Genomic DNA, 26,549 nt, shown 5'->3' with positions numbered 1-26,549 from the left:
ATGTCTTTCAAACGCAAAAGAGAGTAATGAAAGAGCACTAGATGTCCACACTTGTTGCGAAAATGTGATAGGCACGTAGGTTAAGCGACTCCAAAATATGGATGACTCATTGCAAGTCGCATCGACAAGAGAGTCAGTGACTAACTTCATTTTCCTCAAGAGGGCATTTACCAGTATCTTATTCTGTTATCGATCTTGTTTCGTTTAGCATTCCAGATCGAGTATCCAGTCAAGCGAGTGACAAAATAATAAGACCCGTTGATATGGACCTCTTTTTTGAATCAAGGATTTGACAATTACTGTAATTTTCGTCCATGAGAATACTTTGATTATTACAAATAACCTGACTCTTTGCATGGAGCTCTCTTTTCTCTAGAAGGGTGCGGTAGAATTCAGGGCGGTTTTCCCAACAAATAAATAATAATAATAATGAACTTTATTAAAGTCTCATGTCTTATAGCTCAGGCACAGTGCCTTACTAATTGGGGAGACTAAAACGACTTCTACTAAAAGAAAAAAAAATCACCGAACTAGAACATGACAACATCAAGGTCCCGTCCACACAAATCTGGATATTTTTGAAACCGCATACCTTTTTTTTAATACGAATCGACATTCAGTCCACACGAGGCCAGTGAATCCTCTCGCAGAACCGCATCTTTTTAAAACCTCTCCCCAGAGTGGATTTTCTTGGATCCGACGGGTTTGGCGAATTCGTGTAGACGACTGAAACCGGATATTTTTTAAAACCTACGTCATAAACTCAGGTCCAGGCTTAAATGGGAACTTGCAAATTTTAAACAGCGAATCAATACCTTCCGTTTACTTGGCTACTGCTCTTTGAACAGTTCCAGTTTATCGGAATATTTGCATTGAAGCGATTGCCAGTCGAGGACGTTTTCCATTGGCTACGATGTCTTGTAGTCGCTGGTTTTAGCTTTTTAGTAAGGGTTCCGCTTTATCGCCGCTCCAGACGAATGAATTGGCCTTTGCCTAGTTATTTCCCCTTCACTTTCTTGCTTGAGACGTGTGAAATGTTGGCTAAAAGCCGGCTAGAACGAGGAACGATATAAGGCCAGTGAGATCACATCGCAAACCGATTTGCGCATGCCTGATGGGTAGTAGTTATTAAATGTAAAGCGCAGTACCGTATTCGTGTGGATGCTTTGATACACAACACTGAGTTCGTGTTGACGCAAATATCAAATATGCGGTTTCAGCCTACCCTGATACGTGTGGATGCGGCCTAAATTAATGCTAGGGTAACTGACTGTCGTTTAAAACAAGCTTTTCCATATTAACTTCACAGTATTGTTCAAGGAAAAATAAACAAGCTTAAATTCTGAAGGAAATCAAAGGCTGTCTATGGCTAAGTTGTCGGTTAATAATTAATTATTTTTAAAATTAATAAATTAAGCTTATAATTAACTTGCAATTTAAGTCTGCCAAAAAATGAAAACATGTATTTAAAAAAGCGAAACAAAACAAAACAAAACGACAAAAAAAGAAAGGATTTCGTCCGGTAGGGGTCGACCCCAGACCTTAGGCGTGTAAAGACGACGCGATATCTATTGCGCCACAACAGCTAACTATACACCTTTACGTTAAATTAATCATATCTAACATTTTTTGCCCATGAAATTCTGCCGGTGGACGCTGTTTGAAGCTAGCAGGGCTTAATTTATGAAGAATTGAAAGATATATTCGACGAAAACAAGCATGGTTTTGACGGTGAAAGCCGTACTTTAACTCATTTCATCGCATTTGAAGAACATATGGCTGACAAATGCCATGCAATTCTCGGCGTTTACATGAGGAGAATCAATTATGATTTAGCAACAGTAAACATTGCCGTTTTTATTGAACAACACTAAAAACCATGCGATTGGGAGTCTTGTCGTGAGGAAAGTTAAACAATTGTGACACTTAAGGAAGAATCATGAGCTTAGACCAGCTTGGGAGTCGAAGAGCAATTGCTGATCTATTCGTCATGTTTATCGCCGGAGTCAAAAAGCTTCAAAAGTTCGTAAACGTCTTAGTCTATTCTGTCTCAAAGTTGGCTATAGTGCTAATTTGAAACATTCAAAGTCCACATGAAGACAACTTATCGCCCCATGGAAGGGTACAAAATCATAACATCAAAAGCTCTGGGCATAATGCACGCTCAGCACTTCTTGATCGCGGAACAGGAACGATCGATCTAAGACAATTGTCGTTTCGATATCGGGCGCTTTCGTGCGGAGCCGACTAATTACGAACGGTGTCTACACTTGAGTGACGCATTTGCATATCGCAGTGCCCACAATAACTTGTTCCTTACCACAAGTTAAAAATAATAATAAACATTGCCAAACCTTGTCTCCTTCCTTTAGATTGTATCCTAAACTGACCAAGCACTGTTTAAACTCGCCAGGCTCCAGACGCGAATTTTCATCCTGAAAAAAATACATTTATACATTTTTGTTGTTTGTTGCTGTTGTTGTTATTGTTTCTTACAGTTTGTGTATCACACATACACACAAAAAAAAACAATCAATTTAGCAGTGTCCGCACTGGCAAAACCTGGGGTCCAGCATCGCACCACAGAATCCTCACCCGTTTAAATATTTCATGTGTGTGGTATTTTCGTTTTCTTTCGATTTAATTGCCGAGCGCGAAGTCCCATCCCCACCCCTCTACGCTAATACATAACGAACCCATCTCGGAAACATGCCTGCGTTCTACCAATCCCAGAGTTCTCGGCAATCCGAGGGCCGATTATGATCCTTTGCGGTTTTCTGCCAAAATTTGGCAGCGTGGTGTGAAATCTCGCAGTTTGAAGGGATTGCCTGCAGGAAGCGCTTTTTACCCCTCCCTCCTCTCCTGGTGGCGGTGACCACATCATTTAGCCTCGCTGCACATCTTTCCCAAGGCCGTCGCGGATTGCTCCCATAACTTAGATTGCCTTGATGCGACCAAGGTAATCGAGTGAGACTAAATTACTAGCGGTCAATAAATTCCCGCAGTTGTTACCGCCATACACGCCCTCGATGATCTCTCAAGTGAAGACAGGTCTGTGAGCAGGCCATATAAAGACTAACCTGAGTTGCAGAAGCTTAAGAGAGAGAGAGAACGGGGCAGGCCGGCGACCATTACTTTCAAGCCTCTGCTACGCAGGCTATACAAAAATCCGTACTTACATACCTTGTCAAAAAAGTTAAAGGAGGTTCGAAATTCCTTCATTTGTTCTTCAGAGATGCCTTTTGAATCTCTTGTTAGGATCTGTAAAATAATCAAACGGTTTATAGGTGCATAACCGTAAACTGTAAAGAGGAGCTCTCCTCGAATAAGCATTCCACGTCTCTGCAAATTTACTTTCTGGGTTCAACAAATTTTAAGCCAATTGTTCTCAACGAAGCAAACTTTCTGAGGAACTGTCTGCTTTTCGCAGATATCCAGGTATCTTTTACTTTACCTTCTTCGACCAAGGTTTACCACTACAAAATGGGCAGGCACGCAAACAATTTTGCGACTTCTGAGCAACCTTTCATTTCAACCGAATTGTTACATACGCCCCTCTCTTCATTAACCTTTTATTTAAAAACACCAAGTGTCTCTCGTCCATAAAAACAAAAACAGAGGTGACATACGTGACTATCTGGCCGCAATTAAGGAAAACTCTTCTTACATAAATACACATATTACGGTAACTGTGTGTCTTAAAACTGTCGGCAGATATCAAAATTGTAGACTCAATACAGTACAAAACTTTCCAAAAACGTGGAGGTAGCAAAGTGTGGAGCCTTGTTTATGTTCCTGATCCCGTGGCCGCCATTTTGCTGGATTTAATCACTGAAGAGGAATAGTGAGGGTAGAAAATGGTACCCTTGGGGTGGGCGTAGGGGCATCAACTTCTCGAAGCCTCACAGAATTCAACATGGAGGTTATCAAAACGCCTGCAATGCAGCCGGGCTGACAAACATATCAAATCCTTATAGTTTTTTTTTTTTTACCTGATTTTCGATTTCATTGATGTTTCTAGCGATAGCAGTTAGTAGTTGCTCCCACTTCACCCGAAGAGCCTGAAAGATAAATCAAGTAAAATCAGTTTTCAGGTCCCAAAATTCTATTTAACTCTCCAAAGACAAAACAAATAATAGTTTTACTCACTTCCATTGTGTATTCTGTGTGGCGATTTTCGAAGATTAAAGCTTCTTGAACATCCTGAAAATAAAACGCGCCGTAAATAGTTAGCTTAACAATTCATTCATTCAATGATTACTGTGTTCACTTCAGTGACATGTCTGCTTTTTCACTACAGTAGCAGAGGTCGAAATTAACAGTTGTCCGGTTGTCCTAGACAACCAAAACAAATTATCTATGGGGCAATCAATTTGTGCTGAGATGCCCCTAGGACAACGCAATGTGCTAAGCCAGCACTGGTCCCTATAGTAGAATAAATATCGCAGCAGCTTTTTGCCTTGGAAGAGTTCATGATACCTACACGTATAATTTAGTTAAAAGTAAAACTAACGCGGAAAAAAAGAGGTTTTCTCCTGGCTTCCCGAACTTAACGTTTAGCCTGAAAGAAGCTGTTGTGCATTAAACAGCAGCTGATGTATGCAAACGTAGTCCATAACGTACTGTAGTGAAGTATGCTTTGTGTTTCCACCATGTGTGTTTTTTGTGTAGCTGTCAAATATGAGCCAACTTCATCTGTTACTTCAATTTGGAATCCACAAAGAGAGATTATACTTCTACAGACTTTATTTAGAGGTGCAAGAATTAGAAAGCTCAAAAAAATGCTCGTTATTTGATGTTTTAAGAGTCGTGGAGCACTTCCCGACCCTGGCTACAATTAAACGCGAAAGAAAATGCTATGTTTTGAAGTTACTGCAGACGGTTTTTTCGAAAGATAAATCTACATTTGGGAGCAAAACAGGTAACGATAATTTTCGCCTTGACGGGATCAAAAAACACGAAACAAGTGAGGCGCATTAAGACAGCCAAATTGACTCATTAGCTCCGTCGGTATTCCGTTTTCTTGTAACAAAAAAAAACTAAATCAAATTGTTGATAATTTGAGCTACCTCAGTATATTACCTGTTTGGATTTACTGCGCTAAGAACTTGAATTGGACAACTGAAATATTTCATGGGCAACCAAACCAAGTCTTGTGGAGACACAAAAGTTAATTTCAAACCTAACAGGGGCAACCAACGGCAATTTTCGGAAAATATCTGTTCGGAAGACGATTTGAGATCTAGAATTCTCGGAACATTTGGTGTAAAATTTCTTGCTTGCCTGCCTCTCCTAGGATTTCCGAACATTTAAAAAATGGTATAATTGCCCATTTTTAACGGATTTTTACCCTTAAAAGGTCACCTAGAATTTTCGGGAGCCTTTTTTCTGGCTGAAATTTTCGAAAAGGTAAGTTTGAACTGGTTTTGATACAAACCTCCCTGTTTTCTTACTGAAAAATTGCAGTTAGCATAAGAAGAACATGATTTACATAAGAAAAGTCAACTTCACTAAGATGGGCTACCTGTATTTTGGTTACTTTTTTTTTTCGGCGTTCAAATTAAAGCTATGCGTATGATCTTTCATCTGAAAAATAATTGCTGAGAAGTAGTGAATGATGACATTTTTTTACAATTTAACCGCAAGTTAAGGTTTTAAGATGTTTTCTCGAAAGGCAGTTTTCGGCCTTCAATTTGAAAAGGGGTTAGTTCAGTCAACATCTGAGACACAAAAACGTGTCACCGATTCTTTTTTATCGCTTCTGTCAAGAGTTTGCTCTGCAGAACACGTTAGTTTTTTAGTCCTACAGTTGACTTACGATAATTCGAACCCTCGCTAACTAACCTCGTGCTAATTCGAACCAAAATCGATTTCTCCTGGATTTTCGTCATACATTTACTGTAACTTTACCCTCGGTAACTCGAATCTCCCGCTAACTCGAAGTAATTTTTGTTTTCCCTCAGATCATTTCTATATAATTTTACCCTCGATAACTCGAACCATGTTATGAGCCCTTAAAAAGTCGGGAAAAAAAACACTCTATGACGTCCGAAACATTGAATTTTGAATCTCCCATTGACGTGTTGTAGGCATATAGTTTACTAGTATACGCTGATGTTGTTTGTCACAAATCTAACGTGAAACAGCTTTACTTCTCAAAACAGTAAAACGCATGCTCTATTTAGGCTATGTTTTATTACGTTATGTTCTGATTTATAATCTAGAAGTATCTTTCAATTTTCACTTAACATTTCTACAATTAAATGTGATTAAAATGTTCACTGTGCAGTAAAAACTGTTTTTTTCCTTACTTCCGGCTATTTTCTTCGAGCTCCCGATAACTCGAACATGGTTCGAGTTATGGGGAGTCGACTGTAGCTGCAAAATATTCTGTAAGTTTCCAGTTGAAATCTAATAATTAAGAACCTCGAAGCATTTTTCAGTAACGCTCTGAGTCCAGAAACACGAGAAAAAGTCAAATTGGAGAAAAAATATTATTAATATTGTAATAATAATATTATTAATAAATAACCGCTTTCAATTTTAGCGGTTAAGGGCGTACTTAGGTGTAAAGAAAATGTTGATACAGGATACTCGAACGTGAGACAACCCCGAAGGTATCCGCTAACCTTAACACACTCAGCCGCGGAAACTTTGGCGCAAAACGCTACTTGAAGCTGATGGAGCTGTTTTCCATTCAGCATTTGACGAAAATGAAGCAAAACTACCCAAAACGTTACTACAAGTTGCCAATTGTCTAAGTTTCGCTGCCAGGTGATGAACTATTACGTGTTTAATAAAGAAAAGAACTAAATCGAACAAACTGCCTCAATTAATTCTGCTGGTTCGTGGGAGTTTGATAATCACATCCACTCAAAAGTTCCTGCTCGAATAAATTGACGAAGCGAGCCACACGCGTAATTATATTGGGGAAGAAAAGAGACAACGTACCTGATGAACTAACTCCAGCTCATCTATTTGAGGTTTGTATTGTGCAACGTTTTGTTCAAGTTCTTGTACAGCATTCAGTTGACTCTATAAACAAAAGACAAAGATACGTCTGCAACGTATATACACTTACAACGGAATACAACTCACATGAAGATGACTACCGCACAGGTTGTCGAAACAACAGTCACTGTCAACGACAACAGTTCTATTCAAGACTACTTTCACCCAGACGATGATACAATCTACTTATAAGCCGACTAATTGTTGTCAAGGGTTGGCGCCACAATATTGTTACTGCATCAGAGCTCCACAAGACTTACAATAATGCCACTTGGTCACCCCAAGAGAGTTGGATCAGAGGAAGAGGTTCATTTTTACAATAGGCAGTGAGTATTGAAGAAACTATTTACCTCCAGAGGTCCTTGCATGTTCAGAGCGATAGAGCGTAATCTTTCTTCGTTAGCTGAAATCCATGGTCCCACTTCATTAGCCTTCTTAGCAAACTCCACTCTCAGTCTTTCATTTCCTTATGTTAGTTATGGTAAAAACTGATTCATTTTGTCGAATATTTGGCGTCGTATCACAAACGTAGAGAAAGGAGAAATGATCCCAGCCCACTGCAAACAACAAGTCACGATCGGGTGCTTCACCCAAACAAAGCAAGGCCGCATAAATAGGTTCAAGTACGACTAGTAACACAATGATGACAGCATCTTGTGTTATGCTAAATGGTGATATTTGGCAAATTAAACTGCTTCATAAACAAAACAGAATCGTTGCCATAACTTGATTATTTTCAAACGTACAGATTTACAATCAAATACGGTTTACTTGCGACCATTACCAAACTTTAAGTTATTGTAGCCTAAGTAAGAGGCTTTTTTAAAGGACAGGAAAGGGAACGCCTTCAAAAGGGTATGCCTCAGGTTAGAGTTGCTAAGGAGAAATTATCGTTAACGAATGAGAACTCAGAAGAACTGTGTTTTTGTCCCCAGAAGTTGGAAAGGATACGTTCCTGTCGGTCCTTTTCATTCGCGAGAAGTTCGTCTCTCTTTGGAACCAACTCTAAAACTTCACTCCAAGCTAGGGAGATTTCCTGTGAATAAAACAGAAAACACGTTGGTTCCTTTGTCCTAAGTCCCCACACGTATCCGGATTCACTCTAGTACCCAGGACTCCTCTGGGAATATTGGAAACAGAGCATGCGTTGAGGTTGCCATCTTGAACACAGTATTGACAGTAAAGAGCTATAGGTTCGATCTTGTTACGTCACCAGATAAAAAATATCCGGATTTAGCAGCCACACTATTCCGGATTCATAGCGTATTCCAAAATTTCCACTCTGGAGAGCGGATTCAAAAAGTTGCGGATTCGTCTGCTGCCGGATTAACCGGATACGTGTCAACGGAAGCCTTATCCGGATACGTGTCGACGGGGCCTTGTAAAGCAGTTTATCACCTCAAATACGATAGCAACAGTGCCTGATGCGTTAAGACTGCAAAATTTTATTATGGCAACAATATTTCTCTTTAAGAATTATAAATTTGTAAGAAAAACACGTTACAGTTTATATTACGTCGTAAGCCCCAGAGAAAAATACCCTTGCTAGCCATATAGCCTTGAACTCATAGATTTTCTTTCTTGGAGGGTGGTTCACGTTGGTTAATTCTCACGTTGGTTAATTCTCATTGATCTGATTCTGTCATTCATTGATCTTTACATTATCAAGAATTACTAAATGTATACAAATTCCCGCCACAAAATTTCCAAAATGCAAAATCCAAATACTTCATTAGCTGCACAATGAAACTTACAAAGGCATGTGAGAACATTGATTTGGTTCAATGAATCTTAGAAGAATGAAGCCAATTTAGTTACATTGCAAGCAATTTGGCTGTACAGTTGACAGTGCAATGTCAAATCCTTTACGCAAGATTGTGTTTCGCATTATGTTCTGTAGATGCTGGAATACACTTTAGCAGTTGTGAATAAAAATTGAAGCGTTGTTAGTTGCGGTCTGCCAACCAGTGTGTCAAGGGACTTTCCAGACAGCGATAAGTTGGCAGCAACCTCTGCAGTGGCAGGGTTTTGAGAATACGTGATGCCTTTTCTGGGACCAATTTATTGGCTTCTGTTTGTTACAAAAAAAGTCATTTGAGGGTTACCAAGACTAGGAAACTTGCTGATTTTAATTTCAGTTTGCAGGATGCAACAAACTGCTAATTGGCATCACATATTCATAAAGATAACAAATTTTAAAGAATAATTAGGAAATATCTAAATAATGTTTAATGAATGTTTAAACAACAAACCTCTATAGTCACACTGGTGTAAGGGTTTTCTTGATCAGATATCTGCTTCGTTTGGTTTCTTAAGTCAACGATCGACCGAAACTCTGATTCGGCAGCTGGCATATTTGCCTTGAACTGCTGGTGAGCATCTTGTAATTCCTTTATAAATACAATCAAATATTATTACTGTATCTAAGAGACATAGGTTACAACTATCCACCACCAACAATACAAAGCAAAGCAGAAGGAATATCACTTCAAACAAGAAACGACAAATCTGATCTTCAAAGAAAGCTACAATATTTTCGAGTTTGGTGAAAGGGGAAACACCCCTTTATGAGAAAAAAAATATATAAAATTATATACGTATAGCTTTACATAAGGTCGATCTGATTAGCGCCCAGATAAATTTATACGACCTAAACAATTAAATCTACAGATGTAACGTAGATTGGATATTGATTCGCTATGTTCGTGTTTATTCACTGTGTGTTTTTGTTGATAACATGTATTTTCTAATTTTCGGTTACGTTGAATTAATCGCATAATAAAAAAAATGCACTTTATAATATTAGCATGGCTATGTATTTAGCACGAAAGTACTAACAGGGGATACTACTTTTACATCTCCTACTGGAGACGGGACCGCCATTTTACATGGTCATCTGAGCCACGCGAAGGTCTAGCCACTTGCAGTGCAAAGGGAGTACCTTCATTTCTCAGTTATTTTAAGACCCTGAGTATTGGACGGCCCCCGGGAAATGAACCCGTGACCTCCCGCTCTGCAGTCACATGTTCTACTGACTGAGCCATCACTAGTGCGGTTTTCAACATTTGTAATTTAGTTTTCAAGGCTCTAGGTAGATGTTACCATAAATAAATAAAAACAAATTAAGAAAGTATGACATTTCAAAAAGTAATAAAAATGACAAAGAGATAACTGTGCCACTTCATACCACTATCTCCTCCACAGTGTGTACACTGAACATGTCCATCAAATCCTCACGAGCGCCTTCGAGCCAGTTGTTAAATGGCTTCAAAGGGAACAAAAAAACATACGAGACTGGTCAGTACAGCATTGGACTCACAATTTGAGTCTGGCACTGAATGCTGTTTCGATTTGCTGAAGTCTCAAGTCCTGAGGTTCAACTACTCAGTTATGCTAAACCATGCAAATTTCTGACAAAATGTCCAGCCCTTCAGTTAAGATTTCTAATCTTGTTATTGCACAGTTCAAAATTTACTTTGACTGCAACTGCCGCACTAGGCAACTTCAATTCCACTTTTGATTCTCATCCCAAAACATTCATTGCCATATGGTAGATAGCAATTGGCCATCAAAATACATGAAAAGCACTTAGTGGAAGAGTATTAATAGCATGTGCTCATTGGTTTGTGGAACCCTTGTGAAAGGAACATTGTCTGTCAGCATGTTCATTTCCTTCCGTCAAAGCACGCGTTTGGTGCGAAACGGTATAAAAACATTGATAATAACACTCATTTTTATCCAGGAGACTCTCTCACCAGGGTGATTTTCAGAGAGGTCCTGAAAAAAATATATATAAAGACAAAAAACAAGTGTGAAACGATAAAAAGCCACAAAAAATTTCCTCTACTAAAAACCTAAATGATCACGGGGAACTATTCAAAAGATTAAAAAAATTAGCTTTTTTAAAAAGTCACAGTGCCATTTGGTTTTCTTAAAAAGATGTAAAACTGTTCATCAACCTTTCCACAACTTGATATTACCCAATGCAATGCAATGCAAGCAAATCAAATGAGACAAAAAATGTCAAAATGTCATACCGCTGCTTTTTTGGCAAACTCTAGGTACAGATTGTCCAATGCTTCAAGTAACTTCTGACGTTCCTGCAGTTAACAAAGAAAGTCAAGTGTTGGACAACAACACACACTCAGCCAACATTTAAATTAATATTCTCGCAAACCTCAATCTTTTGTTGACGCTCTTCTGTAAGGGTTCCAAGATCTTTCCACTCATCACATATTGTCTAAAAAAACACAGGTACTTTAAAAACTGAGCTTAAGTGCAACTAACCAAAATTGAAAATAAGTTGTTTAATGAAAGTCACTTCAGGAACAAACACACAGGGCCGGGTTGTTCAAAGCTGGGTTAAGATAATCCAGGGTTAGTACAAAATTTGAATTCAGAAGTGAGACCTTACAAAGCAAATTCTGCTTAACTACCGTTGTCCAAACTTTGATGGACAAAGGTTAGTGCTAGTCGACCTTGAAACAACTGGACCCAGGGCTCAAAATGAAAGCTGGCCAGTCATTTTGACCGGTCAAGTGCATGGCTTTAAAATTAATAACGGCCAAACTAAATTTATTCACATTAATTCTGTAAATTACAAAAACAGTTAAATCATACAAAAATAGGGGAGGGGTAGGTGGGCAGTTTCCCAGAACCGTAATGATCCCAGTCATAAATTGAGATGTTCATGTTCACAGCTTTGTGAATGCCAATAAGCTGGTTACTAAAATAAAATGGAAAACAATACAATATCGCATCAATTATCGTCTGCTATCAACAAGCAATTATTACAGCATCAATTGTGGAGTGGCCTGGACAGGAGTAACAACACACGAGCAATAGTTTATAAAACAGAAAAAAAGAAGAAAGAAAGAAAGTTCTGTGTTTGTTGCATGTTTTATCATCTGCAATAAAATGCATTTTTTTAATGCTTTGAATATCAGGTGAATAACGTACCCTGTATTTTTGAATTTTCCTTATTTTGCAATGCAACAAGTATTTTGAGCATATGAAGCAATATTTTTGTCTTTAAAATTGGTTATTACTTTCAAATAAATATTTTCAAAGCTTTTCAATATTTTGACCTGTCAGAACCAGGCTAGCATGACCGACCTAAAATTTGCTTGGCCGCACAACATGACCGGCCACTGTCCAAAAATCGTTTTAGCCCTGAAATGATAATTTTTGTAACAAAATTTTATAAAAACTTCAAATACGCCATGTTTCTTTCAACTCGCATCTTATTCCTGGGCATATCTACACATAATTTAAAGAAAGACAAAGGGTCAACTTCCCCTGGGACCTCTATTAGAAAAACAAAACATACAATTCACAAACTGAAGCACCTGTTAAGAGCTCAAAAAATGCCAGAAAGATGTGCTCCACCAAGACACAACAACATTGATGACAATAGGAAAGGGGTAAGAATGCATAAAATAATGCTATCCATACTAGAGGTAATCATTGATCACGGATCCACGTTCGTCACTTACAGAAAATTAGGATTAGGATTAGGATGCATTCTCACAAACTCGATAGGCCTATCAATTTCTGAAAGGACCCTGTACTAAAGGACAAACCAAAAAAATTCAATACATTAAAATTCAGACTTGGCACTGAGGCCAAAAGAAGTGTATTACTCATTGCTGAGCCTCAAGATGACTCATTTCCCTCAGGGCTCAGTGCCAAGTCTGAATTTTAATACATCAAAATTGGTCTTTTAATACTGATTATTTTGTTTACCGCAATACTTTCCAAAGTTACCAGATTATCAAAGGGACTTTCTCACACCAAGCGCTTCATTTATTTATGACTCAAGAGATTCTTACCTGACATCTTGAATTTACAGAGGCAACATCGCTGTAACCCAGTGCACTAAAAACAAAAATATAATGATTACATGTAATGGCCTCGATGAGGGTACCAAATCATTCCAATTGCTTTCAAATACCTTTACATACATGTAAATACACTGTTTACAGGTAGCCATTACAACACCTGAAGGAGCATCATGAGGCTAACCCTATGTTAAGATCTCTCCTCACAGATATTGTCCACCAGCCCAGGAAAGGTTAGCCACACTACCGGGATCTACGCCCCCTACTCTTTCCGAACAGTGGTGTGGGTTCTGTTACATCCCATAAGAACCAGAAAAATGAAAGTGCTGTGGGCTAGGACCTATGTTTTTTTGTTCTTATCCACGAAGACTAGAAGGTCTGTTTGGAGGATGTCATTACAAAGGCAGCACTTTCTTCTCAGTTAATTAAAGACCCTGATCATTGGCATGTAAGTATTTATTCTGTTTGACATATAAACACAATCCTAATACAGACCAAAATGAGATTGTATGGGACTACCAATAGTGTTCAGGAGCCGAACACATATCACAGGAAACACACCAAAAAAAGTGCCATAACATTATTATTTTCAATCCCAGCTGTGTAGGGGTGAAGGTATGAGCTTTCTTGAAGGTTAACAACTAGAAGTGCTTTATCATGATGGTAATGCTTACTTAAGCTCTTGAGCAATTGCAACAATTTGCTCAACCCTGTCCTGATGAGCTGCTAGATCACTTTCAAATGCCTCATGTTTCTTCTTCAAGGCCTAAAACATAACATGAACACAAGCCTTAGCATTTTAATTAAACTCTCCCTTAATTAGTAAATTAATTTTGTCTATTAAATCAGTAGTTCCTTGCTTGCAATGCATTAACACCCCTTCAACTGCAAATTGTAGAATCTGTGGACATGGCAGATGTGGGTAGAAGTTCTTACTGCAGTAACTATTACAAACAGTGCCTACTGAAATGTGTTAGCTGAAAAACATAGACATAGATATGGATATAGCCTTCTCTAAATATTATTAATTTACTGTTGCTTCTTTTTGAAGTCACATTACTTAGTGCTAAGACTGATTATCTACCAGCACTTCAGCCAAAGTAGCCTTCTCCTGATCATCTGTTTTTAAAGTATCAACTTTTCCAGAGGTCCATGCTTCATGAATATTACATTTGTGTTTGAACTTCTCTGCTAAATGATCCAGTCGTTCCATGCTGTTGAAAAGGGAAAAACCAAAGAACTCAGGGCACATAACTGAGAATTGCTCCAGTGTTATGAAGTCATTGATCACATGAGGTTTGGTCAAAATCATAAATTAAGGCCACCATCCCAAAAAGACAAAATCAATTTCAAAAGAAAATAACACATACACACTTCTCCCCTTACGTTTATTCCAAAAGGGGCCATGGAGGTTGTTGGTTGTTTGCTTACCAATAAGAAGTATAGCATACAATCAATAACATGTCTCATAACAGTGTTCTTCCTTAATTAACGCAGCAGGTATGGGACCATTCACAGCCAGTAAGGCAAAAAAATCTGCGTCAGAGGTGCACCTTTTTTTTCGAGGGGGGTGGGGATAGGGGATAATGAAAAGAGGTTAGTTAGTCATATGCTCCATGGAAATTGAGAAACAGATTGCCTTTGATAATAATAACTTAGCCTCCTTTAGGAAGGAATGGGCTACTTTCAAACAATGTCCCACAGAAAATAATTTGATTTACACAGTTTATTAAAGTGCAAGTGACAAACGGGTAGATGGGAAATGGAGGAACATAAGGCAGGCAGTCTTCTCTTAACTGTTAATATATAAACTATAGTATTTTTGTGGACTTTGTCTTTCTTTTTATTTTTATTTCACTTTTTGCCCTTCTCTAAACAATAACCGTTACCTGTTTCAAGCTAAGGTAAAATCTAGTAAACGATAATTAGAATTTATTGTAATGTATTGTAAATGTAATGTATTGTAATATTATTGTTTGTGTGTCTGGAATAAAAAAATGAAAAATAAACAAATGAAAAAAAAGAGGGACACAGCCCCACCCCCACTGAGAAATTTAGGAGCTGAGTTCTTTGAAATGTCATTCTCTCATTTTACGACCTATTTTATGCAAATCGGCCATTGTTATCTTAAGACAACTATTAAATTATTTCACCCCGTCTCCAATGTTCTCTTTCCAAAATGCATGACCCATAAAAAGAAAAGCTGTGTATACTTCAGTACTTTTCCAGACATATTTATTCATTTTCCTTCTGAGAATCCGCTCAGATCACAACTACCTTTTTTTTAAATTCTACTTTATTTAATGTTAGTAAACCTTCAAGCGTTTGCAAGAGGAAAGAAGTGTTGCTTCAGGTGGTAAATTTTACCAGTTACCACCTGATAAGGAGAACAAGTTGCTCATAAACAAATCATACATTGTTGCCTCTGGATGAGTTCAAGACACTGCAAAAACACACCCAAAAATGATAAAAAAAGGCTTGCTTCTTACAAAAAAGGGCAACACTGTCCACATTTCAAAAAATTATATTATAAGTTTTAGTAAAAAAAGTTGTCCCTATATCTGCCCCCCCCCCCCCCCCCCCATGCCATTTGATGAAAATAAAGATGTTTACAGAAATAATTCTGCTATTTTTAAGGGTATTTTCTGATGTAGCTTGGAGGTTACAATAAAAAATGTAATAATTATTACCTGACACAACTAAGCACACCTTATGTGTTCAAATTGAGATTCAAAATTCCTTCATTGTAACAACATATTTTATTCTTTACTTTTTCATAAATTCTGCAAATATATACATGTTTGGCCGCAAACTCTGGGAGGACAATGAAAGCGCAACTCTCTCAACAGTTTTGTTAAAGATTATAATGTTATGGTCTTACCGTCTCATTTCTGTTAACAACCAGTCTTCATAATCTTTTTCTGCTGATTCCAAATTCCCCCAAGCTCTGTTTATGTCCTAGATTAGAAGGTAACCAAAGACAAAGCAAGCAATGGTTTATAATGATGAATTCTTAGTGGGGTAGTCTGGTGCACTTTCTTAGACAGTACAGCAGGGTCTTAGCAAAATCTGTCCACGTTACTGGGAAGCGTCCTTGGTGCTGAGATGAAGGTTCATCTAAAACCCCTGTGGTAATCACCTGAATGTAAATTTCTGAGGTATTTGGAACAATGTTTGTTTGATACTTTGATTCATTAACACATCCACATGTAATTTTCTGTAACAGAAGCGGACTTTTCAATTCAACTTGCCCACCATGAATCTATTACCAAGTGAAACAAAAGCTGTATAGCCTGATCTCAGCTTAGTGGCGGACGAGCCGCCGGTAAATACAAGTAATTGCATAGTCTATAAACCCATGCCATGTCGGTTTAGTTAAACCAGGTTTTAAAATTGTTTGCTTTCTATCTCTCATATTTTTGAGTAATTATTTTTAGCACTAAAGTGATTTTAATATAATATGTTTCCAAGCATGCTACATCACTTGCCATCTGAAGCTTCAATAAACTTTAAAGTAAGCTTTTTCAAGATTCACCTTTGAGTCTCAATGACCTTGGATTATTGAACATGGATTGAATGACAGACTGAATGACCATAATTTAAGACTTTATGCAGTTGCCACATTTAGCATTGTTGGGTATTACTGTTTTCATTGGGAGCTTATCTAAGCAATCTTCCTTCTAAATATAATAGTGGAATTCAATCTGAGTCTTGTTGACTGTGTTGTTCAATTTAATTTCCACATTCATAATTCCATTGCGATTTCTTCTGTTTATACTGGAACTAAAAGGGCTATCTTAGTCATACACACATTTTATTATCCACTTATTGTAAAGGGAGTTCTTAGCATCAACTGCATCTTTAAGCGAAACTCCAATGTTTGCCCACATTTCTTACCAACAGTACTGGTATTCCTGAACACACCAACAACAAACCTCAGGTACATGAAAAAATTTCTGCCAACATTACATGTAATTGAACTTGCCTTAGGTGGTCTAGTTACCAATGGAAAAGAACACAACTAACACTTATCATTTTCCCTTCTGTAGGGAGGTATGCAGGTCGGTTTCCTAACCGCAACTTGGTCTGCAAGGTGTTGAAGTTGGTCTCCAGCATTCCCTTCTCTTCTACACGAGGAGGCTTTTCACTTCTCCGGTATACTCGAAGATCATCTAACTTTTTCTAAACAACAAAAGCCATCTTTAATAATTCAAAATTAAAATACACTTTGTCATGCGCATGTCCATTGTACAGCACGAAAAAGACATGCTGTAATCAACAGATTTATGTTTTGGAATCAACATAAATCCTTCAAGAAGCCAGACCTGAAGTGTGATGAGATGTTATACACATCTGAATGAACTGTACCTGCATGTCATTTAATGTACCATCACTGTTTCTGTTCTGTAGCCATGGCATAGTCTTGTTGATCCAATCAAGAAGCTACAAAAAATAATTTCACAGAAGCACTATGAGTCAATCTCACAACTGAGAAAAAACTGTAGTTGCCCCATGGAGCTCATCAATGTGGGTAAGATAATTGCTGGAAAAAATTAAAATCACACTGGCTACAAGGCAAAATATGTCACAACTTTGCTGGGGTTGTGGTGCAAATTTCTCCAGGAAGTTAGTACAAGACTCTAGGTTGTACATATTCTTACTTATTTTGTTCAAAACAAGGGCAATTGATATGCATTATATTTAACTCATGACACGGTGAAGCATGTGCAGGAAGCCTTTGCTGTGAAAAACACAGATCTGTCATGTTCTTGATGTAAAGCTCCCTACTGTGGCACCTGACTCAATCTGTTATTTCACTCTCCTGATCACTATAATGCTACATGTATGGGCTGCTACAGTTTCAATGTATATTATCTGTATATGGGTAATTCTTAGTAAGACACTGGCTGAGGACTTGTGTATTAAAGGGAATCAAGTGCTTAATAAGTGTACATACATCACTGGCCATATTTTCGTAGTCCTCCATCATCTTTTCATTGCCTCTATTGATATTAAGCACTTTCCCAATTCGTTTGGCTGCTGTGTCAGCCTATTAAAAAACACAGAGTTGTTATAACAGTCGTCACAAGATAATGATATTGAACAGACACAGACACAGACACTTTATTTTACGTGGTGAATATATTGTATGTTTAGCCATATGGCTGGCTAACAGATATCCCACAGGGAAATTAAGGCAGAAACTAAAACAAAAAATTATGTTAAAAGTTTGAATTACTAATTGCTAAGATTATGAATTAACTATGATAAAATTTAAACACCTTAACCTGAAGTTATGATTTAATGACAAAAGTTACAAAAATTCTGAAATCTAAAACTTCAAAATAATATTCAAACTAAAAGCTGCAAGGGGTTTCTATTAGGGTGTCATCCTTGAAAAGAAATTCCAACAAGCCTTCAAAATGAGTTTTGGAAAATGATAAAATAAGATAACTGAGTTCTAACTAAGCTCAAGTTACGAAGAACACTGAAAAAAAGACCTTTTAGAGGATTCTTTCTCTCACCTTGGCTGTTATAATTCAATTTTCAGTATGTGCACATTTAAGTGGTTGTAAAAAATTTTCCAATGTGTTTTTTGCTCTGATAGTTAATTTGTGTTAATATGTAGTTTACACATTTTGATGGATACATTGTATTTTTTCTAGAAAACTCACTTGTGTACACTTGATACAGATGGAAAATATGAGTTATAGACACTTCATTAGTGAGATTAACTCCAGCATCTTCTCAAAGATTACATGAATATTATTATAGAAGTACAAACAAGCTACAAGCATTTTAATGAAATAATATTGTCAGTTTTGAATAAAACTGCAGTTGTGTTTGTTCAAAAAAAAGATATCAGGTATTTTCTTAGGGTGTGCAAAAACTGTAGTAAGCCAACCTAAAGAAATGTTTTTGAATGAAAATAAATTTCCACACACAATTGAGCATCTTGCAGTTACCCAGACATTTGCTCACTATGTATTAATGGTTCCCAGAAGTTCTACCCTGTAAAATAGCCTTTCAACAATGAACTAGAGTGCTATAGAAAACATGGCATAAAAGACACTCAGATAAGTGATCATCAAGTTTGTTGTATTATTTGGTAATTACCTTTTGTGAGCTTGTAAATGCATGGTAGTAAGAAGAGACATATGTCATAACAGCTCTTTCATCAGGTTTTTCTTGATTAACCATATCTAAAACAGTTTGTCAATAACTTTCATATTATTTCCATTCACTGCTGCAACTGCCATATCTATAAAAACTGAAAACCTTATTGATGCAGTAAGTTCTATTTGTTTAGGTTTTCAGTGTACGTAGGTCTGTACAGACTCTGGACGCGGGAAAGGGATAATCTGTAAGGGAGTCTGCAGTGTGCACACAATATAAATATGTTTTGACAAAAATTAGCTGGTTTAGACTGGAGGTAACCAGTTTTCTAGATGGACACTACCATGTTCAAATGTCTCAGTATTTGCTAGCCGTACAATAAACTTGTTCTGGCTAAACTTCCTTAAATGCCTTGTATGTTTCATAACAAAATCTGGGAAAGCCAGGCTACCATCATCGTGAATTGCTTTGTGGAATATGGTTAACCCGCAAGATTGCTCTTCATTCCTTCAGTGGTATCCAGGTCAATCATATATTTTTTTTAAATGTGGGTCCCAAACTGGGTGGCCGTATTCCACACGAGGCCGAACAAGGACTTTGTAAATGTAGGTTACTTCTTTTACTCTCTTGGCACAACTGCTCAGGTTTGCCAGAGAAATCTGAGTATCAGTTCCATTCGCTTAACTTGCTATTTATATGATGGCTCCAGTCAAGGCTTTTAGACAGTTCTAGATGGGCTAGTGGGTGACCAAATCGAACAGTTTTCCATTTGGGATGTAGTTAAACTCGGATATTGCTTCCACAACACTCTTAGGATGTGACACTTACTGGACTTAAATTTTATATGCCATTTCTGGGCCCATTCTTGAAGTGCTCTTAGATCTGACTGCAGGTTGTTGGCATCATTATAAGACTCAATAAAATAAAGTATCATCAGCAAACAGTGCATGCTTGAGGTACAATGTTTGCTAGGTAGTTGATGCATAAGAGAAAAGCAAGGCGGCCAAGGACTGTCCCCTCGGGGACCCCAGAAAGAACTTGCACTTCCAGGGAGTTGTCCCCATCAATAGCAACTGACTGGCTTTGACACATAAGCCATTGTCTTAGCCAGGCCTCCTTTAATTTGTAGCAAGAGATTCCATCAGGTCCATTAGCTTTTTGCAGTCCACCTTCTGAAGTTTTGTTATCCCTGCCAGGCTAGGGTTACAGGCTAGTAGCTTCAGGGGTGATGTTTTGCAGATCTTCTTTGGTAAAAACAGATTAGTAAATTTGTTTTCCCCTGACTGTTGGACAGGACATCATTGTTGAACTCCAAGGGAGCAACACCAATGTTGTCATGACTTTAGATCTTATATAGGTCCAAAATCGCTTGGTCGTCGTAGGTTTACAAGTATCATGGTCCTTGTTATCGGTCATCAGGGGTTCCAAAAAGTACTTCTCATATGCACAAGTCAACCTTTTAACAGTTGTTTTGCATAGACCTTTAAACTTCTTCCAATCAGCTTCAGTTGGCCATTAGGTTTGAGTGACAGTTTCTGTTTCTTTGGGCAGTCTTACAGCCGTCAGAAGTCCTCACAGGGATTGGTTCACAACCGGTTAGGAAAACAATAAACAAACAAAGTTAACAATGGAACCTAGCCACAGAAAAAAAACAGCTGCAACCCATATTAGAGGTTCTGAAGAGCTACCAGACTACTGGCTTCTTGCATTATTATATGCTTGATTCAGCTATTCATCCATGGTACATTCCAGCTCGATCCCAATTTCTTAAGAGGATAAAGCTTTTTCATCACTTGATTGTCAGTGAGATAATTGTCTAGACCTTGTAGTTTCAAGTCATTTCTATCCAATTCTACATCATCCTTTTTATACAGCAAAACTTTCCTCACTTGTTTTCTGTTAATGGACGGTTTCAGAGCAATATCCACAAGAACTGCATTGTGATCATTCATACCCTAAACCACCTGGACATTCTGTACTAGGTTTGGGTTAGTTGTGAGTACTAAATCAAGAATGTTTCCTTTGTGTGTAGCTTGTTTCATGTGCTGAAACATAGAGTGGTCATTTTTAATATCAAGCAGCTTGGTGTTTACTTCCGTACCATGGGCAGGGCTTGGTTTTAGAAAGTAGCCACCTTCTTTGTCCCAGAGCACATCTGGCAAATTGAAATTGCTAGTTAGTACTACATTTAGGAGAGATTTCACTGTGAGCCTGGAAAAAGTTTGATCCAGACACTCCAAGGGTTCGAAAGCACCATTTGGTCTCCATAAATGGATCAAATGAAGTAGGGGTTTATTTCCAATAACAAGTACTTTCATCGGTTGCTATCAACTTGTTGGAAACTGCTGTTAATACACTCCCACCATTTAAGTAAAGGCCTTTTCGAAAAATTGTGTAATGTCCACCAAGGATTTTCAATGAGAAAATTATCAATATGAATCCCATTAACATTTATTAACAATATCTGAGCTGCAAATCTAGCTGCTTCGAATAACTCCCCAAGTTTCAACAATTTAACGAGATCATTTATACTGTGGAGTTACACTGCCATGTCGCTCCATTCCTTTGTGATTGAGTTGGGGTAGAGCCCTTTCAACCTATTCATGAAGTTGGCAGTTTTCTATGAGGAGTTGGTGAAACGCAAGGCTGGAGAAACTAGGAAACACCAGGGCAAGGATTAGGCAAAACAGCACCACACAGAAGCAAAAGGTTGAGGAAGACAGCACCACATTGACACAAAAATTCCAAGATGGGAAACTGCTTTGTGAGTCTCTTCTGTCAGCAAACTGCTAGTTTTGGGAGAACCTTCATGGTGCTTCGAGGTTTACCATCATGACAGCACACAAACCACTTTTGTCAATGTTCAGCAAACCTGCAACAAACAGGGCTGGACCTTGGCAGTAGGCAGCTACCCAAATGCTACAAGGCTGTGCTCTAACTGCACCCAGTCGCCTGAGGTAACTAAAATTTAGCTTTGGGCAAGTGAAAAGAAATTGCTGGTCGCCAGGCTGGGCACTCTCACTTCAAGCACAGTGTTCAGTTTAGTAGGAAGAAAAATTTTTCATAACGGTGTTGGCTGGTTGAGTCAGAGTTTACTAAACCCTACAGAAAATGTCTTTTGTACAAAAAAAAGGCGTGCATCGATGTTTAAAGATTGTTCTGCATGATTTCACTTGTAACATAATCCATCAGTTTGAACGTGACAAGCGGGACGCATTTTGATTTGTATCACATCTCAGAACAGTTTTAAAATGTTTCCTTTCAGATAGAATGGTTTATTAAGTATGGTTTTTAGGAGAAGCTGTTAATACTTCTCTGACAGGCGCAGAGTGCGACTGGCAATGCAGGGCAATTTATTTCTGTATAAAATGGAAGTTGCTGTATTCAAGTATGCAAATTTAATACTTTTATGGGTTTTGGCTGCTGTGTCTGCTTAGCTAAAACGTAACTTATGATTGTTTTCTTTCCTGTACATAAGATAACTAAAATTAATATAAAAAAGAAAAGATAAAATCGTTTCCATTGTTGTTTTAGAAACAGGGCATTCCCACGCTGTCTTGGCATCTTAAGTATTAAAAACAATAAAATTTGGCTGCATGCTAGGCTGAAATTAAGGGGCAAACAAAAAAACACGGAAAGAAGAGCTGGTTTACGCTTCGACCAAATCCACAGAAAGCTCAATTATTCTAAAAGATTTACTGATAATATGTTATGCTAATATATGTTAATATATGTTGTGACAAAGACGGCTAAGTAAATAATCAGATCACCATGTAGAACTCTATTCTGCAAACTGACCTTCAGCGTCAAGCATTTTAGGAATGTCCAAATGTTGCTCAGCCACGTCAAAGGCATAATTCAGGTTTTCCAAAGGATTCTCCTGTTGAAAACAAGCAATGATAGTTGGTGAGTGCCTTCTACACTGAATAAACTTGTCAAGAAAAAAGAAAAGCAAAAAATTGCTAGCGCTCCTGCTACACTGCAAAGTTTGGGGTGTGGAAAATAAACCACATTAGCAGCACAATTTATAGACACCATTCTTCCTGCAATATCACTAGAAATGTGAATCCTCTCAGATGTGCTTATGATTGAAATACTCATAGTATACACGAGACTATAGAATTAACTGGGAGACTCTTGCTGTATGTTAAAAAAAGAAGAAAGCTATGTGTGCTCAAGTCCCTCCATGGGCTTGCCTCTTCTTAGATCTCTTTACACCTTGCCACACTAAGTATAATTTACAAAACCCTGATTTCAAGCTTTCTCTTCCAAAAACACATACAGATTACTGCAATCAAAGTTTTTCTTATAGAAGTGTCAAGATTTGGAAAAAAACACAAAGAATAACCTAGCTCAGTCACTTTATTTATTCATTTCATTTATTTTCTTAGCTTCACCTATTACATGGTAAAGAGAGAAAAAGATAAAAAAAGAATGATAATCAATAAATACTGAAACAAAGAATAATGCTTAATTGACAGGGATACCACAACAGCAGTCAATTCAAAAGGGAAATATACTGGTTAGCTTGCTAATTTTCAGTTTCCTTTACAGCAATCATGTAAAACCAGTTAGGTATGTGTAGTCTTTTCAACCTTTTTACTTTGCTTTTAGCTTTTTAAATTGATAATTTGCCTCGTTTAAATAAACCAGATTATGTGTGTATTTTTCCTATACTACTTACTGTTTTCAGTTTTGAAGACGACACTTTTAAGAGAAATTTATTTTTATAATTTAAACATAATAAGCAAAAACCCTTCAGTCACTTTACATGATATTTTGCATAAGTGGAAAAACGGGAGGACTTTCTGTTATGAAAAAAATGCAGAATGTTCGACCTGAATGATTAAAAGCAACTTACAATGGTACAACTGTGTATAAAAAATAAAAGCACAGGTCTAACCTCTGTAGTTCATTAACAATACAAATTTAAAGTCTCCTTTCAAGGGCAGTATCATAATTGAATATTGAAGACAATAGTGAAATGCGAGTAATCCCAAATGCAACCAAATTCAAAACGCACAAGCTCAAGTAAGTTTCTATCAGTTCAAACAACAAGAACTAAGCTTAAGTTCGTTGTTTAAGGTTGAAAATTAAGTGAATCTCAGTTAAAGTGCTGATAAGAATCTGCCACAAACGTTTTTTAATAATAGCAACATAATGATCAAAAAATAAATTCTAATCACGCCTGACAAGACATGACACGCATACAATGTGTGACACACCCAATGAAGTGCTATGTCCACAAACACAAAACAACTACGCGGGGAGTAGGGACGACATCGTCTACAACTTTACCTTGCTTAGCGAATTATAATCGATAAGGTCCGGACGATGACGATGAATAAGAGCACAAAACGCCAAGCCATCTTTAAAGCTGCAATAAAATCAGCAACAACATCATGTTTGTGCATTCTAATGACCTCTGAAATAGACTAACGTTCGTGTTAACATAGCCAGGAAATAAAGGCAACTTACGTTATTTTTTTATAATTTGAATTTACCTCCTGTGAAAATTTTGCACGTTGACATTTTTGTATGGAGCTGTTTTACGCTGACACCAAAGGAGCAATCCATCCTTTGCAAACGACTCTAAATAACGCGGAAAATGAAACACATTTCACTTAAAATACGCATACATTTCCTTGCTTTTGAAAAAGCGTCCTTATACCAAAAAATTACCTTCTACAGCTATGTCTTGAATTGCAAACCGCAAAATTATCGTCCATATCATTCCTAGAGTCATTTTAAGGTTACCATCCACAATTTCTATGGGAGAAATATATAAGTTTAGAGATGCTCAAAAATATTAAAATCAAGACATGACGAACATAGCCTATTGAAGTTTGTCTGAGCAACACCCCCAAAACATACCTTCCGCTCCAACGGACACAAGTTTTACGCCTTTGGAGGCCACAAAATCTAGTGCTTTATTAACGTTGGAAATCTTATGAAACCGCAAATGCCCTCTTTCAGGTTTGGGGAGTCTTTCTCCCGATATTACTTCCAATAGCGCCATGAGTTTCAGGCCGTCCCTGAAGTCTTCCTCCATTTGCTCAATCTGCACTTTTATCCTCCTCAAATGAGAATTACACCAAGCTGTAAAGGTCTGCGGATACAATAGTAGGCAAAATATTGCTGTTAACGCATTTAGCTCGTTGCAATAATAAAGGATTCCGTGATAAGAGGGAAATCAATCATGCAGTAATTCTGCTTCATTTTGTAGATAACACCAATACACTACACTAGTCACGATTCGGTTTCCTAGGGATTACCTTGCGCTGTTGTCTTTCCCATGCTGGATCAAGTAACCCTCTGTCTTCTTCAGTGGCATAATAATAGCCATAATACTCTTGATCGTCAGCAGCCATCAGAAACCAATGTACAACAGAAACTCCTTAGAAAGATAGAACCTCCCGACCTCAAGAACGGTCGAACGCGATCAACGCGATCTGCGCGGCGGCAGCGACGATGACGACGACTTTCTTTGCAGCGGTCATTGTGAAAAGCATGCGTAGTAACCAACCCGGAACCAACCCCGGCGAACCCCGGCGAACCTAACCTGGGGCCCGTTTCTCGAAAGTCCCGATAATTAACGGGCCGGAAAGCTGTCTTCGTTTACGTTAAAGATTGATGTCTCAATAGTTTTGCATCTAACATGATAAAACTATCACTTAATGGCACAAAATGAAGTAGTTTGTTAGCCAGGATGCGCGCTCTTTTTCTTTGCATTTCGATTTGAATGTTTGATTTCCGGCCCGAAAAGTTAGCGGGACTTTCCAGAAACCAACGCCTTGCCCGAACCTCGGTCCCAGATCTCTTGTTGCGGGTGTCCGAACGACTGTGCTGTCCTATCTACTAGCCCAGTTCGATTAGCTCCGGGGGATTAGCTGTACCCATGAACTTTGAAAAATTCGACTCCTAAAGAGTTAGACCAAACAGAAACATACCGTTAAGTTCTGAAACTACGATCCTCTTAACTTTTGGATTGAACACCCTTCTGCTATCGCTACTCTCGGAGGCTCGCTACTTTAGGATCGTTACTTTCGGATGGCTAAAACGTGTATTCCACCTGGGCACTTCAAAAACTAAAATCACAAAAAATGTAATGGGAAAACAAAAAAAGAGACTTCGAGACCTATCAGAATTTAAGCGGGTTAAATTTAGCGAAGACGTTTACAGCTTTCTTCAGGGTAAACGTAAAGCGTGTGTCTGGAGTTAAAAGTGTACCCAAGTCTGTAGTGTGGTTTTGCCAAATACCCGCTAGTAGAAGTTAAAAGTTGCACTGAAGTACAGTACATATTTTGCAAATTATCATATAACAGACCTCTTTACCCGGGCCTCTTTCTTGAGTCAGTTAGGGGTAGTTGTGGAAATAGGACTCAAGGAAGTCCTCCAAAGTCATTTGTTATTTGGGTCCTTTTTGGCCAGGTTACAGTCAAACAGAAACAATTTTCTTGCCTTCATAAAGAGTTGAAATAAGAACGCTCTTACAGCAGCGTCACTCTCGCTTACTTCAAGATTAGATCGAGAAATGAGGAGCCGATTAATTCTACACGAAACGGCTTTTACTCGCTGGAG

At 37.9% G+C, this 26,549-nt stretch overlaps 1 protein-coding gene across 1 annotated transcript in view; it reads right to left on the bottom strand.

Moving 5' to 3' along the window:
• LOC140943012 (alpha-actinin-1-like) overlaps positions 1–25,441 on the bottom strand; it is a 28,358-nt gene extending 2,917 nt beyond the window's left edge. The window contains exons 1-25 of the mRNA XM_073392042.1: positions 25,244–25,441; positions 24,843–25,077; positions 24,651–24,737; positions 24,473–24,560; positions 24,267–24,345; positions 22,767–22,848; positions 18,969–19,054; positions 17,809–17,901; positions 17,220–17,294; positions 16,878–17,033; positions 15,733–15,809; positions 13,936–14,065; positions 13,526–13,617; positions 12,843–12,888; positions 11,189–11,251; positions 11,049–11,111; positions 10,199–10,276; positions 9,264–9,401; positions 7,963–8,047; positions 7,362–7,477; positions 6,952–7,035; positions 4,150–4,203; positions 3,993–4,061; positions 3,184–3,261; positions 2,355–2,435 (exon numbers count right to left, since the gene is read on the bottom strand). Of these exons, the coding sequence (XP_073248143.1) occupies positions 2,355–2,435; positions 3,184–3,261; positions 3,993–4,061; positions 4,150–4,203; positions 6,952–7,035; positions 7,362–7,477; positions 7,963–8,047; positions 9,264–9,401; positions 10,199–10,276; positions 11,049–11,111; positions 11,189–11,251; positions 12,843–12,888; positions 13,526–13,617; positions 13,936–14,065; positions 15,733–15,809; positions 16,878–17,033; positions 17,220–17,294; positions 17,809–17,901; positions 18,969–19,054; positions 22,767–22,848; positions 24,267–24,345; positions 24,473–24,560; positions 24,651–24,737; positions 24,843–25,077; positions 25,244–25,339 (2,331 nt within the window). The 5' untranslated portion in view covers positions 25,340–25,441. The remainder of the gene's footprint in view (positions 1–2,354; positions 2,436–3,183; positions 3,262–3,992; positions 4,062–4,149; positions 4,204–6,951; positions 7,036–7,361; positions 7,478–7,962; positions 8,048–9,263; positions 9,402–10,198; positions 10,277–11,048; positions 11,112–11,188; positions 11,252–12,842; positions 12,889–13,525; positions 13,618–13,935; positions 14,066–15,732; positions 15,810–16,877; positions 17,034–17,219; positions 17,295–17,808; positions 17,902–18,968; positions 19,055–22,766; positions 22,849–24,266; positions 24,346–24,472; positions 24,561–24,650; positions 24,738–24,842; positions 25,078–25,243) is intronic.
• Between the last annotated feature and the right edge of the window lie 1,108 nt (positions 25,442–26,549).

The sequence above is a fragment of the Porites lutea genome, chromosome 7 (assembly GCF_958299795.1).
Source record: "Porites lutea chromosome 7, jaPorLute2.1, whole genome shotgun sequence".
Lineage (NCBI taxonomy): Eukaryota > Metazoa > Cnidaria > Anthozoa > Scleractinia > Poritidae > Porites > Porites lutea.
Note: the sequence above shows the minus strand (reverse complement) of the source record. Positions and strands in the feature narration are given on the sequence as shown.